Raw genomic sequence first — 14,089 nt, forward strand, 5'->3', positions numbered from 1 at the left:
GCAGAAATGAAAGCAAGCACACATCCGCCACTTCGTTAATAAGCAAACAAATAAACAAAACAAAAAGATAATGAAACGTAAAGTAAAAGTTCTTAAAGTGGGGGGCACAAGGGGCAGCAAGGCAAATGAATGAGGCATGTTTGAGCACTGCTAGCATAGGATGTTTGGAGAGGAAGTTTGTGAGAATTACACACTAAAAACTTCATTCATTTAATCAGTGTCTTTTTTAATACGGTCGCAGTGGATACAATTCACTGGCCGAAAAGAAGAAAACACCTAGGACCGGTTGCCAGTCCATTACAGGGCAAACACACACACGTTCACACTTAGAGCAATTTTAGTATGTCCAATTACCCTGACTGCATGTCTTCGGACTGTGGGAGGAAACCAAAGCTCCTGCCAGAAAACCCACATGGACACGGGAAGAACATGCAAACTTCACACTCTAACTGGGAATTGAACCCAGGACCTTGCTGTGAGGCGACAGTGCTACCCACTGAGCCACCGATGAAGTGTCACTTTATTTTGTTTTGTTCAATAATAATTAGCAGTTTTGTATGGATTACAAATCGTAAATGACGTTCATGTGTGTGTCAGAGAGTGTGTGTTTGTGTATGGGGGGGGGGGGGGTATTCTTATCTACAAAGAGGGGGCACTTCAGAAAAAGTTTGAAAACCAGTGGTGAATGGGTGAACAAGGTGAAGTTTTTTCCATGTTACTATAATATATTGAGATTCTAGTCCTTCAGCAAGGGAGCCTGCCATGTTTTCATTTGTGAGCTGTAAAGATACATATGAGGTTTGGGGTGTTTAGAAGCATGACCAGTAAAAGAAATGTAAATAAGCTAACCTGGACATGTTCTACACTTGCTTTGTTCAAATTTTTTAAGATTTAAGAATCAAACAATTAAACAAAAGTATAAATATTTACGTGTTTAATTAAATTGTTGAAATAAACATGTCTACGTCTTATAGTTGAACTGTTAGAATCTTATTCGAACAAATAATAAGCTTCAATCTAACCTGTATCGAGCAGGAGATCAACTACGATGAAGTTGGAATGTGAGACGCTGTAATGCAGAGCCGTGTTGCCGTTGCCGTCGGTCATGTTGACTATCTGCCCCACCAGGGCAGAAGAAATCTCAGAAAAAGCCATCAGGTAGTTGGAAACCCGGGACGGCTGAGCAGTCTTGGCACTGGACACTCGGAACCATTCTAGCTGCACAGTGTGGGTGCTGGAGAGCTGCGAAAAAACAACAGAATATTGGTGTAAGATTAACACAGAGGTAAATAAGGACTGCAGATGTTAGAACTGCAGATAATACTGGTATACAGTCATGTGAAAAAATTAGGACACCCCATTAAATAGGCAGCTCTTTATTAAGAAATGTTCACATATCAATGTCCAATCTTGTTTTTGTTTATTTCTGGAAAAGAAAGTGATTTAATTGCAATTAAACAACAAAAATTAACATTGTTTTACTCATGAAACAAAAGATATGAACAAAAATGCATATTATAATGGAGGAAAAAGTTAGGACACCCTACCCTCTAATAACTAGTGTTGCCCCCTTTGGCTGAAATACCTTCAGTGAGACGCTTCTTGTAGCCATCTACCAATCTCTGACATCGATCTGAAGAAAGTTTGCCCCACTCCTCAACGCAGAATTCTTTCAGCTGTGAGATGTTTGAGGGGTTTCTTGCATGTACAGCCCGTTTTAAGTCACTCTACAGCATCTCAATGGGATTAAGATCCGGACTTTGACTTGGCCATTCCAGGACTCTCCACTTCCTAGTTTTCAGCCGGTCCTTGGTGGATTTACTGGTATGTTTTGGGTCATTGTCATGTTGCAGGGTCCAGTTCCGCTTCAGCTTTAATTTTTTTACAGATGGTTTCACATGTTCCTCAAGCACCCTCTGATACACAGTAGAATTCATGGTGGATTCTATGATGGTGAGCTGGCCAGGTCCTGCTGCAGCAAAGCATCCCCAAACCATGACACTTCCACCTCCATGCTTCACAGTTGGTATGAGGTTCTTTTCTTGGAATGCTGTATTTGGTTTATGCCAAACATGTCTTCTGTTCTGGTGTCCAAATAATTAAATTTTAGACTCATCTGTCCAAAGAACATTTTTCCAGAAGTCATGGTCTTTGTCTGCGTTCTCTCTGGCAAACTTCAGTCTGGCCTTAATGTTTTTCTTAGAGAGCAAAGGTTTCCTCCTTGCACACCTCCCATAAAAATTAAACTTGTGTAGTCTCTTTCTGATAGTTGAGTCATGCACTTTCACATCGACAGTAGCAAGAGCCTGCTGTAGGTCCTGTGATGAAATTTTAGGATTTTTCATGACTTCTTTTAACATCTTACGGTCTGCTCTGGGGGTGAACTTGCTTGGACGGCCAGACCTGGGCATGGTCGCAGTTGTTTTGAATGTCCTCCACTTGTAAACAATTTTCCGGATGGTGGAATGGCTGATGTCAGATTTTTTTGAGATCTTTTTAAATCCCTTACCAGACCCATAAGCAGCCACAATCTTCTTTCTGAGGGCCTCAGACAGCTCTTTGGATCTCACCATGGTGCTCACTCTCACTTCAACTGTCAGGGACACACCAAACTAATTTTCTGAGGTTTAAATAGGGCAAGCCTCATTCAAAATGCTGGGTAACGATGTTCTGATCATGTGCACCTGATGTGACACACCTGTGTGTGATCTTAACTATTTTAAGTGGGACAATATGTAGGGGTGTCCTAATTTATTCCTCACCAGAAATTGCATTCTTTTTAAATAACATTTTACAGAAAGTTGTAAAAAAAGCCTTTCTTAATTTTTCATTGTTTAGTCATATTACTTGGATCCCTCAGTATTGTTAAAATTGATATTAAATATCCACATGTCCAAATATGTTAAAAAATATACATGCTTTCATAGGGTGTCCTCATTTTTTCACATGACTGTACACCGATCAGCCATAACATTAAAACCACCTCCTTGTTTCTACACTCACTGTCTATTTTATCAGCTCCACTTACCATATAGGAGCACTTTGTCGTTCTACAATTACTGACTGTGCTCCATCTGTTTCTCTACATACCTTTTTATCCTCCTTTTACTCTGTTCGTCAATGGTCAGGACCCCCACAGGACCACTACAGAGCAGGTATTATTTGGGTGGTGGATCATTCTCAGCACTGCAGTGACACTGACATGGTGGTGGTGTGTTAGTGTGTGTTGTGCTGGTATGAGTGGTGTTGATGGAGTTTTTAAACACCTCACTGTCACTGCTGGACTGAGAATAGTCCACCAACCAAAAATATTCAGCCAAAAGCGCCCTGTGGGCAGCGTCATGTGACCGCTGATGAAGGTCTAGAAGATGGCCAACTCAAACAGCAGCAATAGATGAGCGATCTTCTCTGACTTTACATCTACAAGGTGGACCAACTAAGTAGGAGTGTCTAATAGAGTGGACAGTGAGTGGACACGGTATTTAAAAAACTCCAGCAGCGCTGCTGTGTCTGATCCACTCATACCAGAACAACACACACTAACACACCACCACCATGTCAGTGTCACTGCAGTGCTGAGAATGATCCACCACCTAAATAATACCTGCTCTGTGAAAAACAGATGGAATACAGTCAGTAATTGTATAATATGGTAAGTGGAGCTGATAAAATGGACAGTGAGTGTAGAAACAAGAAGGTGGTTTTAATGTTATGGCTGATCGGTGTATATAAACATGATTAAATTAAATGTATACAGATATGATCTCCTACCAGTTCTTTGCTCTTGGTTGTTTTGGCACCATTATTCAGGTTATTCTTCAAAATCAGACAAGCCTCTCGCATTTTCGAACTTAGCTCAAACCTGCAAGACAAAGTCAAAAATAGACCGCTGGGTAAGAGAGAACAGCTCACGTGAACGCTTATCAGGTTTCTCTGGCTGGAACAGATATGTTTTATTTATATCACAGTGTATTCGACAAGGTAGAGATAGAGCTCTTGACAGGGCAATATCACTGCGTCACTTTTTATAATTGTAAAATTAGAATCAGCTTTGGAGCAGAGGTAACGTGCTAGTACACCCAGACTGGTTGCCTACACAAACAACGATTGGCTCGTCCATTGGGTTTGATGCCAGAGGGGATTCCTCACTACTATGCAATTACGACCTCAGCTGGCTGATTAATGTGCCTGCACAGAGATAAAGGCTAATGGAGATCAGTGCGTAACTCTCCATGTGCAAGACTGAGCCCTATATGAATTCGCCTCGCGCAGGTGAAAAGAAGCGGCCGGGCAATATCACTACGTCACTTTTTATAACTGTAAAATTAGAATGAGCTTGGTGCAGCGGTAAAACGCTCTAGCACACCAGACTTGAATTGCAGCTTTGTTACCAGCAGGCTGGGCGCCTATATGGACAATGATTGGCTCGTCTGCGGGTGGGATTGCTGGAGGGGATTCCTCATGACTGATGCAATTACGACCAACTACGACAGAGATGGAGGATAATGGAGATCAGTGTGTGACTCTCCATGCGCAAGACTGAGCCCTATAGGAACTCGCCTTATGCAGGTGAGAAGATGCAGTCAGCTAATGCATAAGCGTCGGAGGGGGCGTGTGTTAGTCACGACTCTCCTCTGTCAGTAATGTGTCTTGACCGTCATGGTATTTTAATGATTTCAGTATGTGTTCTGTATTTGTGACTAAATGATTGGAACACATATGTCTTTGTCCAAAAACACCCTCTAAGTCTTCTTTCAAAAGACTGTGGAGTGCTCAAACTCTCAACGGGCGTCCACACAAACACAGTAGGCAGTGTTTAATGAAGGGAGGGTAGAAAGGGGTTTCTTCCAGCTACAGATACTAACGGGGGGGCTTGTCACATGGTGCTTAGTGTGAATCTTCGTGCCTGATAAGGCTCAATGTGGGATCCCAACACTGGCAGGTAAAAAGAAGCGGCAGACTTGAGAGGTGATATGGCTCTCCTTGATCAGATCGGGGATTGTTCAAGCGGTAGCAGATTCACAATCAGGGATTGGAAATGACTAGATTGGGAGATGAAAGGGGGAAATCCAGGAATAAAGAAAATATGACAGGTCTTGACTGTACCTAGAGGTAAGAACGCGTTCATAGGGTCTGTTCTGAAAACCTAGTGAGCTGCCTTGCTGCCTACTGCCTACCTAGGCAGCTGCCTAAGTAGTGATGATTCTAATAAGGTTATTTAGACGCACTACTTACTCAGTTTTCACTCACTAAACTAACACAGCCTCAGGCCATTCAAACCAATAAGGTGAGGCCGCACAACCCGCTACCATGCCAGCTAACATCTCCCTCCGTGTCCTGTTAGCTTACTTTTCTTTGACTACGTCACTCTGTCCCTTTACATCTTCAGTTACAGATGATACGTTTTCATCACTATCGCTGTCGTCCAAATTTATGTTTCTTTCTTCATCAGACGTGTCCTCCAGAGCTGCAGCCTCGTCCTCGCTGCTGTCTGAGCACGCACCGGCTTCACTTCCATCAGAGGAGCTTCCATCTTCCTCCTCGTCCTCCTCCTCCTCGCTAGACGTCGAGTCATAGCTAGACAGGTTAAGAGTGAGCATTAGTGAATAAGCAAGACAAAGTCGCAGAGTCAGGGGTGATTTGGTGACAGGAAAGTGCATCTGGATACCAGCTTTTAAATGTTAAAACAGACAAATTACCAAATGTTTATTTTACCAGCTGTCCAGATGTTTTTTCCAAGGCTACAGTGCAGTCTGAATCAACTGAACAGCAGCAAAATATGTATTTTTTTATTTATTATATAAATATATATTTTCTAATTATATACTATCTAGTAAATAATACATAGTAATACTATTGTCAGAGTATTGTAAGATTAATAGCCTAAATATCTATTTAATTAAATATTTTGTCTGTATTTTTACTGAGTTATTATTATAGGGTGATATACAACCCCAAATCAGAAAAAGTTGGGACAGGATGGAAAAAGCAAACAATTAAAAGAAAAGTGTCTTACATTTAATTTGACTTTTATTTGATTGGAGACAGGATGAACCTGATATATTTCATATTTTGTCTGTTTACCTTTATTTCATTTATTAATAAACATCCATTCCTACATTTCAGGCCTGCAACACATTCCAAAAAAAGTTGGGACAGTAAAGCATTTACCACTTTGTAATGTTGCCATTCCTTTTCACCACACTTAAAAGACATTTTGGTGCCGCTCAGGTGGCGCAGCGGTAAAAGAGACGCGCTGCAACCAGGGCTGGATTCAGATACCTGGTATCGAATCCAGCTTTGCTTTGCCGGTTTGAAGCTGAGTGGCTATATGAGCAACGATTGGCCGGTTGCTCATGAGGGGGGTGGGACAAAGAACCGGATGTGGGTCTCTCTCTGTCAGAATGCGATTACGTTCTCTGCCGGCTGATTGGAGGCGCTTGCACAGGGATGGGAGAGGGTGCCCTTAGGGTGTGTCTCTCCGCATGCAACGCTAGGTGGCGCCAAACTCATCAATGTGTGGGTGGCAAAGATGCATCTGGCTGCTGGTCGTGTTACGGAGGGGATACGGGTTAGCTTCAATCACCTCCGTCAGGGCAGGGTTCGGCATAGACAGAGAGAAAGCATGATGCTAATTGAACAATTGGATGCGCTAAAAGGGGAGAAAAGGGGTAAAAAAAATAAATAAATAATAATAATAATAATATTAAAAAAAAAAAAAAAAAAAAAAAAAAAAAAGACATTTTGGCACCGAGGAGACCAAATGATTTAGTGTTTCAGCTTTTATTCTGTCCCATTCTTCCTGCAAACACGTCTTAAGATGTGCAACAGTACGGGGTCGTCGTTGTCGCATTTTTCTTTTTAAACTGGAGCCAAAGGGCCAAAATATGATGGCTAGACGACTGGGTCAGAGCATCTCCAAAACTGCAGCTCATGTGGGGTGTTCCCGGTTTGCAGTGGTCAGTATCTATCAAAAGTGATCCAAGGAAGGAACAGTGGTAAACCGGCGACAGGGTCATGGGTGGCCAAGGCTCATTGATGCACGTGGGGGGAGTGAATGCTGGCCCGTGTGGTCTGATCCAACAGACGAGCTACTGTAGCTGAAATTAATAAGTTAATGCTGGTTCTGATAGAAAGATGTCAGAATACCCAGTGCATCAGTGTGTGTGTATATTTAAGCAATAGAACACGAGAGGGAGTGTGTTATCGCGAATAACATCATGGCTGTGATTCGGTCGCAGGCACGAGCCGAAGGTGAGTGCCATAGATCATCACAGCCGTGATGTTATTCGCGATAACACATGACCTCAAGTGTTCTATTGATTTTATACAACAGTTTTTACAAAATAAAGAAAGAAAATAAATCAAAGAAGCCCTGAATTTCATATTAAATATGCTTTAATATTGACAATACCTTCCGCCAAAAAGTAGTTCCACAACGAATATAAAGTTTAACACTACAAAGCAAACATCCCAAGTTGCAAAAACTCATTTCAGGGAGGTAAGAACAAGAAGAAGAAGAAAGCAAGAACCTCCGAAGAGAAAAAAAAGAAACAAAAAACATCTTGCACACACCAAAGGATATGGGTGAGAACAGAACTCTTAGGAACTGCTAACTGGGCTATTAAGCTAACTGTTCGCGTTACAAACACATTAATGTTCCCTACATAGTGCACTAGATTGTGTATCGGATAACGCATTCATGTTCACTACATAGTGCACTAGACAATATATTAGACAGTTGATTTATGTTCCCTACACAGTGCGCTAGACTGTATATCAGATAACGGATTTAAAACGCGATCGGGAAAAAAAGGCTGTGTCTCCTGCGTGCGCGTTTGTGTGCATGAAGCTTGTCGTTACTGGCAACACGTCAGCGGAGTAATACCATTGTGGTGTGAAAAGACCGTGCTGTTATCATGAATATCAGCACGGTTAGAACGCTTCTCAACCAATCAGATTGTAAGGTCGGAACTACCTGTTGTATAAATATATATATATATATATATATATAAACAGACAATGGATTATTAAATTTTTAACTATATATTTTTAATTCTTTAGATTTGCATGTTAAGATCAGACCTGACTGCAAACGTCTTTGTGAGTATTAGTCTTGCACACTAAATAATATAATACTTAGTATATATATTAATATTTATACAACAGTTAGTTCCGACCTTACAATCTGATTGGTTGAGAAGCGTTCTAACCATGCTGATATTTGCGATAACAGCACGGCCTTTTCACACCACAACTGTATTACTCCGCTGATGCGTTGCCAGTAACGACAAGCTTCATGCACACAAACGCGCACGCAGGCGACACAGACTTTATTCCCGATCACGTTTTAAATCCGTTATCTGATATACAATCTAGCGCACTGTGTAGGGAACATAAATCCGTGATCTGATACACAATCTAGTGCACTATGTAGGAAACTTTAATGTGTTTGTAACGCGAACAGTTAGCTTAATAGCCCAGTTAGCAGCTCCTAAGAGTTCTGTTATCATCCATATCCTTTGGTGTGTGCGAGAGGTTTTTTATTTCTTTTTTTCCCTTCGGAGGTTCTTGCCTTCTTCTTCTTGTTGTTCTTACCTCCCTAAAATGAGTTTTTGCAACTTGGGATGTCTGCTTTGTAGTGTTAAACTTTATATTCGTTGTGGAACTACTTTTTGGCGGAAGGAATTGTCAATATTAAAGCATATTTATTATGAAATTCAGGGCTTCTTTGATTTATTTTCTTTCTTTATTTTGTAAAAACTGTTGTATAAAAGCAATAGAACACTTGAGGTCGTGTGTTATCGCGAATAACATCACGGCTGTGATTTGGTCGCAGGCACGAGCGACCAAATCACATGTATATGAAATATTTATAATAATATTACATAAAATATAAAAAATATAATAATAACTGGCATGTTGTTATAGTTAGACATATGATGTAACAACTTACCCTCCATTAAGGATTCCTACAAATTTCAAGCTCTTCTTGCCACTGTTGCAAGCCGCACCTGAGGCACTCCCATCCTTTCTTTTCATAATTGATTTCAGGGGACCTGTAGCTTCCATTAAAAATACTTACATTAAGTCACTTCTTTAATCAAATCTTAAAAAAGAGCCTTGTAGGATGAGATGCTTTGCTCGTACTCACCCTCGGCGGAGACCGACTGTTCTTGATTATCCAGTTTGTCAGTGCTAAGATCTTCCCATTGGATTCCTGTGCTGACCTGGACTACAGCAGGTTTGTCCTTCGGTTGCTCCATGTTTTGTGTTTGAACGCATTGGTCAGTTTTCTTCACGGCAAAGTCTTTATCAGAAACCCCGACTCCTACAGAGGTCTGCAAACGGCATCCGGTCCACACTTGCACATTGATCGTTTCCGGCTTGACGAGCGTCCCTGTTTCTAACATGACTTTAGACCTTCTCTCCATCTCCAGAGCCCTCGACTCTTCCAGGTCCTGATTGGCTTGGGTCAATCGCGCCTTAAGGATCGTGATCGACTCTTGCTGACAGCTGACGGTCTGCCTGAGGGAATCGATTTCTTGTTCGGCCGCACTCGACAGCCCGAGTAGAGACTCCACGACCCAAACGGAGGCGTCGACCGTTTGGATTTTAGCCTGAACTTCTTCATCACGAAGAGTCTTTGTGTCGGTCTCGATGGCTCTGTTACAGACATCGACAAAAGCTTCTACTGCAACGTGCTTTACATCCTGGGAGTTCCTAACCTTCACTGCTTCAAAGGGGGCATCACTCCCGACAGCTACGGATCTTTTCTCTATTTTCAAAACAGACGGGCTCTTCACTGTCTCACTGGACTTCAACTCTTGACCTGGACTTTTGGGATTCTTTGCTTTAAGTATAGCACTAAGTTCCTCTGTTTTCTTCCGAAGGGCTTCGAGGAGCTTATCCTTGTCCTCTCGAAGCATAGACACCTCTCTCTCGAGGGCCGGTACACATTTGACTTTTTCTTCCATCTCCCTGAGCTGCCTAAGGGCCGCGGCCATCTGCTCTCGTACTGTCTGAAGCTGCCCTGGAGAGAATGAAGACATTCCAGAAATGGAGGCCGGGGTGCTCCGGCCAGAATTTTGAGGACTACTTTTGGTCCAGCCGCCTGTAGGTAGATTTAGTACAGGAGCTGAAATCTGTAGCATGGGACTATCCGGAGACAACTGAGAAATTGCTGGTAGGTTGCCGGGGAATGCTCCGTCTTTGGCGTCTAGCTTTGGAAAGTCAGAGATAGGAACGTTTGAAACGATTGATGACAGGCCTTGTTCCTGCTGCAGCCGGCGGCTCGTTTCAAGCAGTGTTTTCTCAACCCTGGGATTGCGTGGTGGTGGAGGAGGTGGCAACTTCGAACCAGGCAGCAACATAGGACTAAAAACAGAAGTTGGCGAAAGTGGCTGGGACTTGCTAGGTGACGTGACATGGCTTTGAGATACCGGTAGGAAAACAGAGCGACCATCTTCACTGGTCGTGGACGCCAGAGACTCGGTAGAAGTCCAGCCACTGGTACGACCCCCTACGCTCCTCTGAGAGGCTCTGTCCCGTGATGCTCTGCGAGGTGTCATGTTAGCCCGTCGAAGATTCTGACCACTTTCGATTTCTTCCACGTACTTGAGGAAATCGAGGTCCAGTTGGAATCCATATGGAGTCTGTACTGAATAAGCTCCGCTCTGATCCACCTCCTCCTGATTGGCACAGTGAAATGGGGTAGCCAGATCTAAAAAAAAAAAATAATGTTTGTATATTACTGACTTTTATTTATTGCTTTTTTGTTGGATTGTTTTGTCAAGTGGTCGCTGATAACAATATCTACAAATTTCTCTTTCTATAAGCTGTCAGTACAAATGCTTTGCGGACCAGTAATCATTGAATTCAGGTGTTCCAATCACTTCCGTGGCAACAGGTGTATAAAACCAAGCACCTAGGCATGCAGACTGCTTCTACAAACATTTGTGAAAGAATGGGTCAGCGTGGTACCGTGATAGGATGCCACCTGTGCAACAAGTCCAGTCGTGAAATTTCCTCACTCCTAAATATTCCACAGCAACTGTCAGTGGTATTATAACAAAGTTGAAGCGATTGGGAACGACAGCAACTCAGCCACGATGTGTTAGGCCACGTAAAATGACAGAGCGGGGTCAGCGGATGCCGAGGCACGTAGTGCGCAGAGGTCGCCAACTTTCTGCGACTAGTCGATCGCTACAGACCTCCAAACTTCATGTGGCCTTCAGATGAGCTCAAGAACAGTGTGTAGAGAGCTTCATGGAATGTGTTTCCATGGCCGAGCAGCTGCATCCAAGCCCTACATCACCAAGCGCAATGGAAAGCGTCGGATGCAGTGGTGTAAAGCACGCCACCACTGGACTCTAGAGCAGTGGAGACGTGTTCCCTGGAGTGACGAATCACTCCGTCTGGCAATCCGATGGACGAGTCTGGGTTTGGTGGTTGCCAGGAGAACGGTACTTGTCTGACTGCATTGTGCCAAGTGTAAAGTTTGGTGGAGGGGGGATTATGGTGTGGGGTTGTTCTTCAGGAGTTGGACTCGACCCCTTAGTTCCAGTGAAAGGAACTCTTAATGCTTCAGCATACCAGGAGATTTTGGACAATTTCATGCTCCCGACTTTGTGGGAACAGTTTGGGGATGGCCCCTTCCTGTTCCAACATGACTGCGCACCAGTGCACAAAGCAAGGTCCATAAAGACATGGATGAGCGAGTTTGTTGTGGAAGAACTTGACTGGCCTGCACCTGATAGAACACCTTTGGGATGAATTAGAGAGGAGACTGTGAGCCAGGCTTTCTCGTCCAACATCAGTGCCTGAACTCACAAATGCACTTCTGGAAGAATGGTCAAAAATTCCCATTAACACACTCCTAAACCTTGTGGAAAGCCTTCCCAGAAGAGTTGAAGCTGTTATAGCTGCAAAGGGTGGGCCGACATCATATTAAACCCTATGGATTAAGAATGGGATGTCTTGCTGCCTACTGTCTGATTATCGCTTCGAAATAAGGCACCTCAGTAGGCAGCATTTTAAGGCATCTAATAATTCTTCTTCTCAGGAATGCTGTCTATCTAGAGGGCTTACTAGGTTTTCAGACAGACCCTAGGTCTCCCCTATCCAGACAGCACCAGTCTGGGAAGTGAGAGCAAAGGCTATTTCTTTCTGAGAAAGACAACTCGATATTTTACTAGTCACAGCTCATGACACATCATTTGGTAGGTCCTCCCAGCTTCCAGCCACAAACCACTTGTGGCATACTTGGGGCTTGACAACTTGAGGTCCAGACTCTAAGATGCTGACTCTGTTGCTCCGCTGGGAGTTTCTTATTTAATATTTTTCTAAACAAGGCAAAGACTTACTCGGTAGTTTGGGGTTCATGTGTACAGACTGGGCCATCTTCTGGAACCTTCTGGTGCCCCTCCAGAAGTCGATTTATGACCTGTAAAGAAACGATGGAATACATTAAGACTCTGCGCTTAAATATCATTATTACATTAATGTAAAATTTAAACCTGCTACAAAGTTACCCTGCCTGTAAACACCAGAAAGAAATACCACAACAAATGTCAACTACTGACAAGAACTGATCTGTAATTTGTTTCACTTTTTGTCTAGGTCACGTGTCAAACTCGAGGCCCGTGGGCCAAATACGTACATAAACTGCATCTCCCACTATGCATGTCGATTTTGTGACCCGCAAAAGGACCGCATCCCACCACTAGATGGCAGTGTTTCCACATCAGCATTTAACTGAGGCTGTTTTCCAACAAGTGATGTTGAGAAATATTTACAAATAATTCCAACATGTACAAAAAAAGATTGAATCAGAAGGAGGTAAAAAAAATTTTTTTGTAATTTTCTATTTTTCCCCACTTTTTCTCCCCTATTATAGTCGTGTCCAATTACACTGAATGCGTCCTCTATACTGATTCGACCCTTCACCGCTGACTGAGGACGCCTCTCAACTGACATACACCCCCTTCAGTACAGACTGCATTTTTTCACCTGCACGAGTCGAGTTCATACACTTGATGGGCACTGTGTATGGAGGGCCACCCCCCCATCAGCATTATTCCTCAGCCCTGTGCAGGCGCCATCGGTCAGCCAGCAGGGACCGCAGTCGCACCAGTTATGAGGACCTATGATCCGACTTTTTACCCCCTACCCCCTAATCGTTGTTCATGCTGCCGCCCAGCCCAGTCGGAAAGGCAGAGCTGAGATTCGATGCGATGTATTCAAAACCCCAACTCTGGTGCACTAGCGTACTTTACCGCTGCGCCACCTGGGCGGCCAGAAGGAGGTAATTTAATGACAGATGGGAAAGTGAATACAAGTTTGTGCTTTAAGAAGAAAAACCGGTACGTCGCTTGTGTTATGAGGCCGTGTCTGTGGTAAAGGAGTACGATATAAATGTAGATATACATTATAAATATACAGCATTTTGACACCAAAGACACCAAAGTCCAAGACTTAAACAGGTAGACTGCAATCACAGCATGATACGTTACAATCGGCCCTTAATGCAGATGTGGCCCTCGGTGAAAATTAGTTTGACACCCCGTGTCTAGGTAAAATAAGCTTTATTCTGAGGAGGGTCTGAAAGATTCATGTGGCTCAAACTAGGGTTGGGTGGTCTGTGGATTATTCTACTGTCATAAGTACAAGTTTCATTTCACCATGTATATCATGAAGGTTTTGAGTACTATAAGCTTTGCTTGTGTCAAAACAACAAAAAAACGTCTAAACTGCCGACACGGCTCATTTCTTTGCTGTTTTTGTTTATTTCTTTCCACCATATCGAGAAAACCTTTCTCATCTGTTAACACTGTTACGCTAACGCTACCTGGTTAACAAGTGAGCTGTATCTAATTTGCACAGCGCTCCGTAACACGTTTAGCGGCGAACAATATTATATGATTTGCTGCCTATTGAGACTTACAGCTGTTGTATTAACTGTGCTACGGTATGACGGACAAGGAATCAAAGCCAGTATACCGAATATACCATCATACCACCCAGCTCTAGTTCCAACAAAGAACACAGAACTCCTTAAAAATGGATACAGGGGCGCTGTAGCTGACTG

General features: G+C 43.1%; 1 protein-coding gene across 1 annotated transcript in view; it reads right to left on the reverse strand.

Annotated features, from left to right (window-relative positions):
• The window catches only part of kank3 (KN motif and ankyrin repeat domains 3), a 47,980-nt gene that overhangs the window by 5,737 nt on the left and 28,154 nt on the right, over window positions 1-14,089 (reverse strand). Inside the window, exons 2-7 of the mRNA XM_062999145.1 lie at window positions 12,366-12,445; window positions 9,155-10,723; window positions 8,957-9,059; window positions 5,350-5,577; window positions 3,772-3,862; window positions 1,023-1,242 (exon numbers count right to left, since the gene is read on the reverse strand). Coding sequence (XP_062855215.1) covers window positions 1,023-1,242; window positions 3,772-3,862; window positions 5,350-5,577; window positions 8,957-9,059; window positions 9,155-10,723; window positions 12,366-12,402 — 2,248 coding nt within the window. The 5' untranslated portion in view covers window positions 12,403-12,445. The remainder of the gene's footprint in view (window positions 1-1,022; window positions 1,243-3,771; window positions 3,863-5,349; window positions 5,578-8,956; window positions 9,060-9,154; window positions 10,724-12,365; window positions 12,446-14,089) is intronic.

This window comes from Trichomycterus rosablanca, chromosome 7 (assembly GCF_030014385.1).
Source record: "Trichomycterus rosablanca isolate fTriRos1 chromosome 7, fTriRos1.hap1, whole genome shotgun sequence".
Lineage (NCBI taxonomy): Eukaryota > Metazoa > Chordata > Actinopteri > Siluriformes > Trichomycteridae > Trichomycterus > Trichomycterus rosablanca.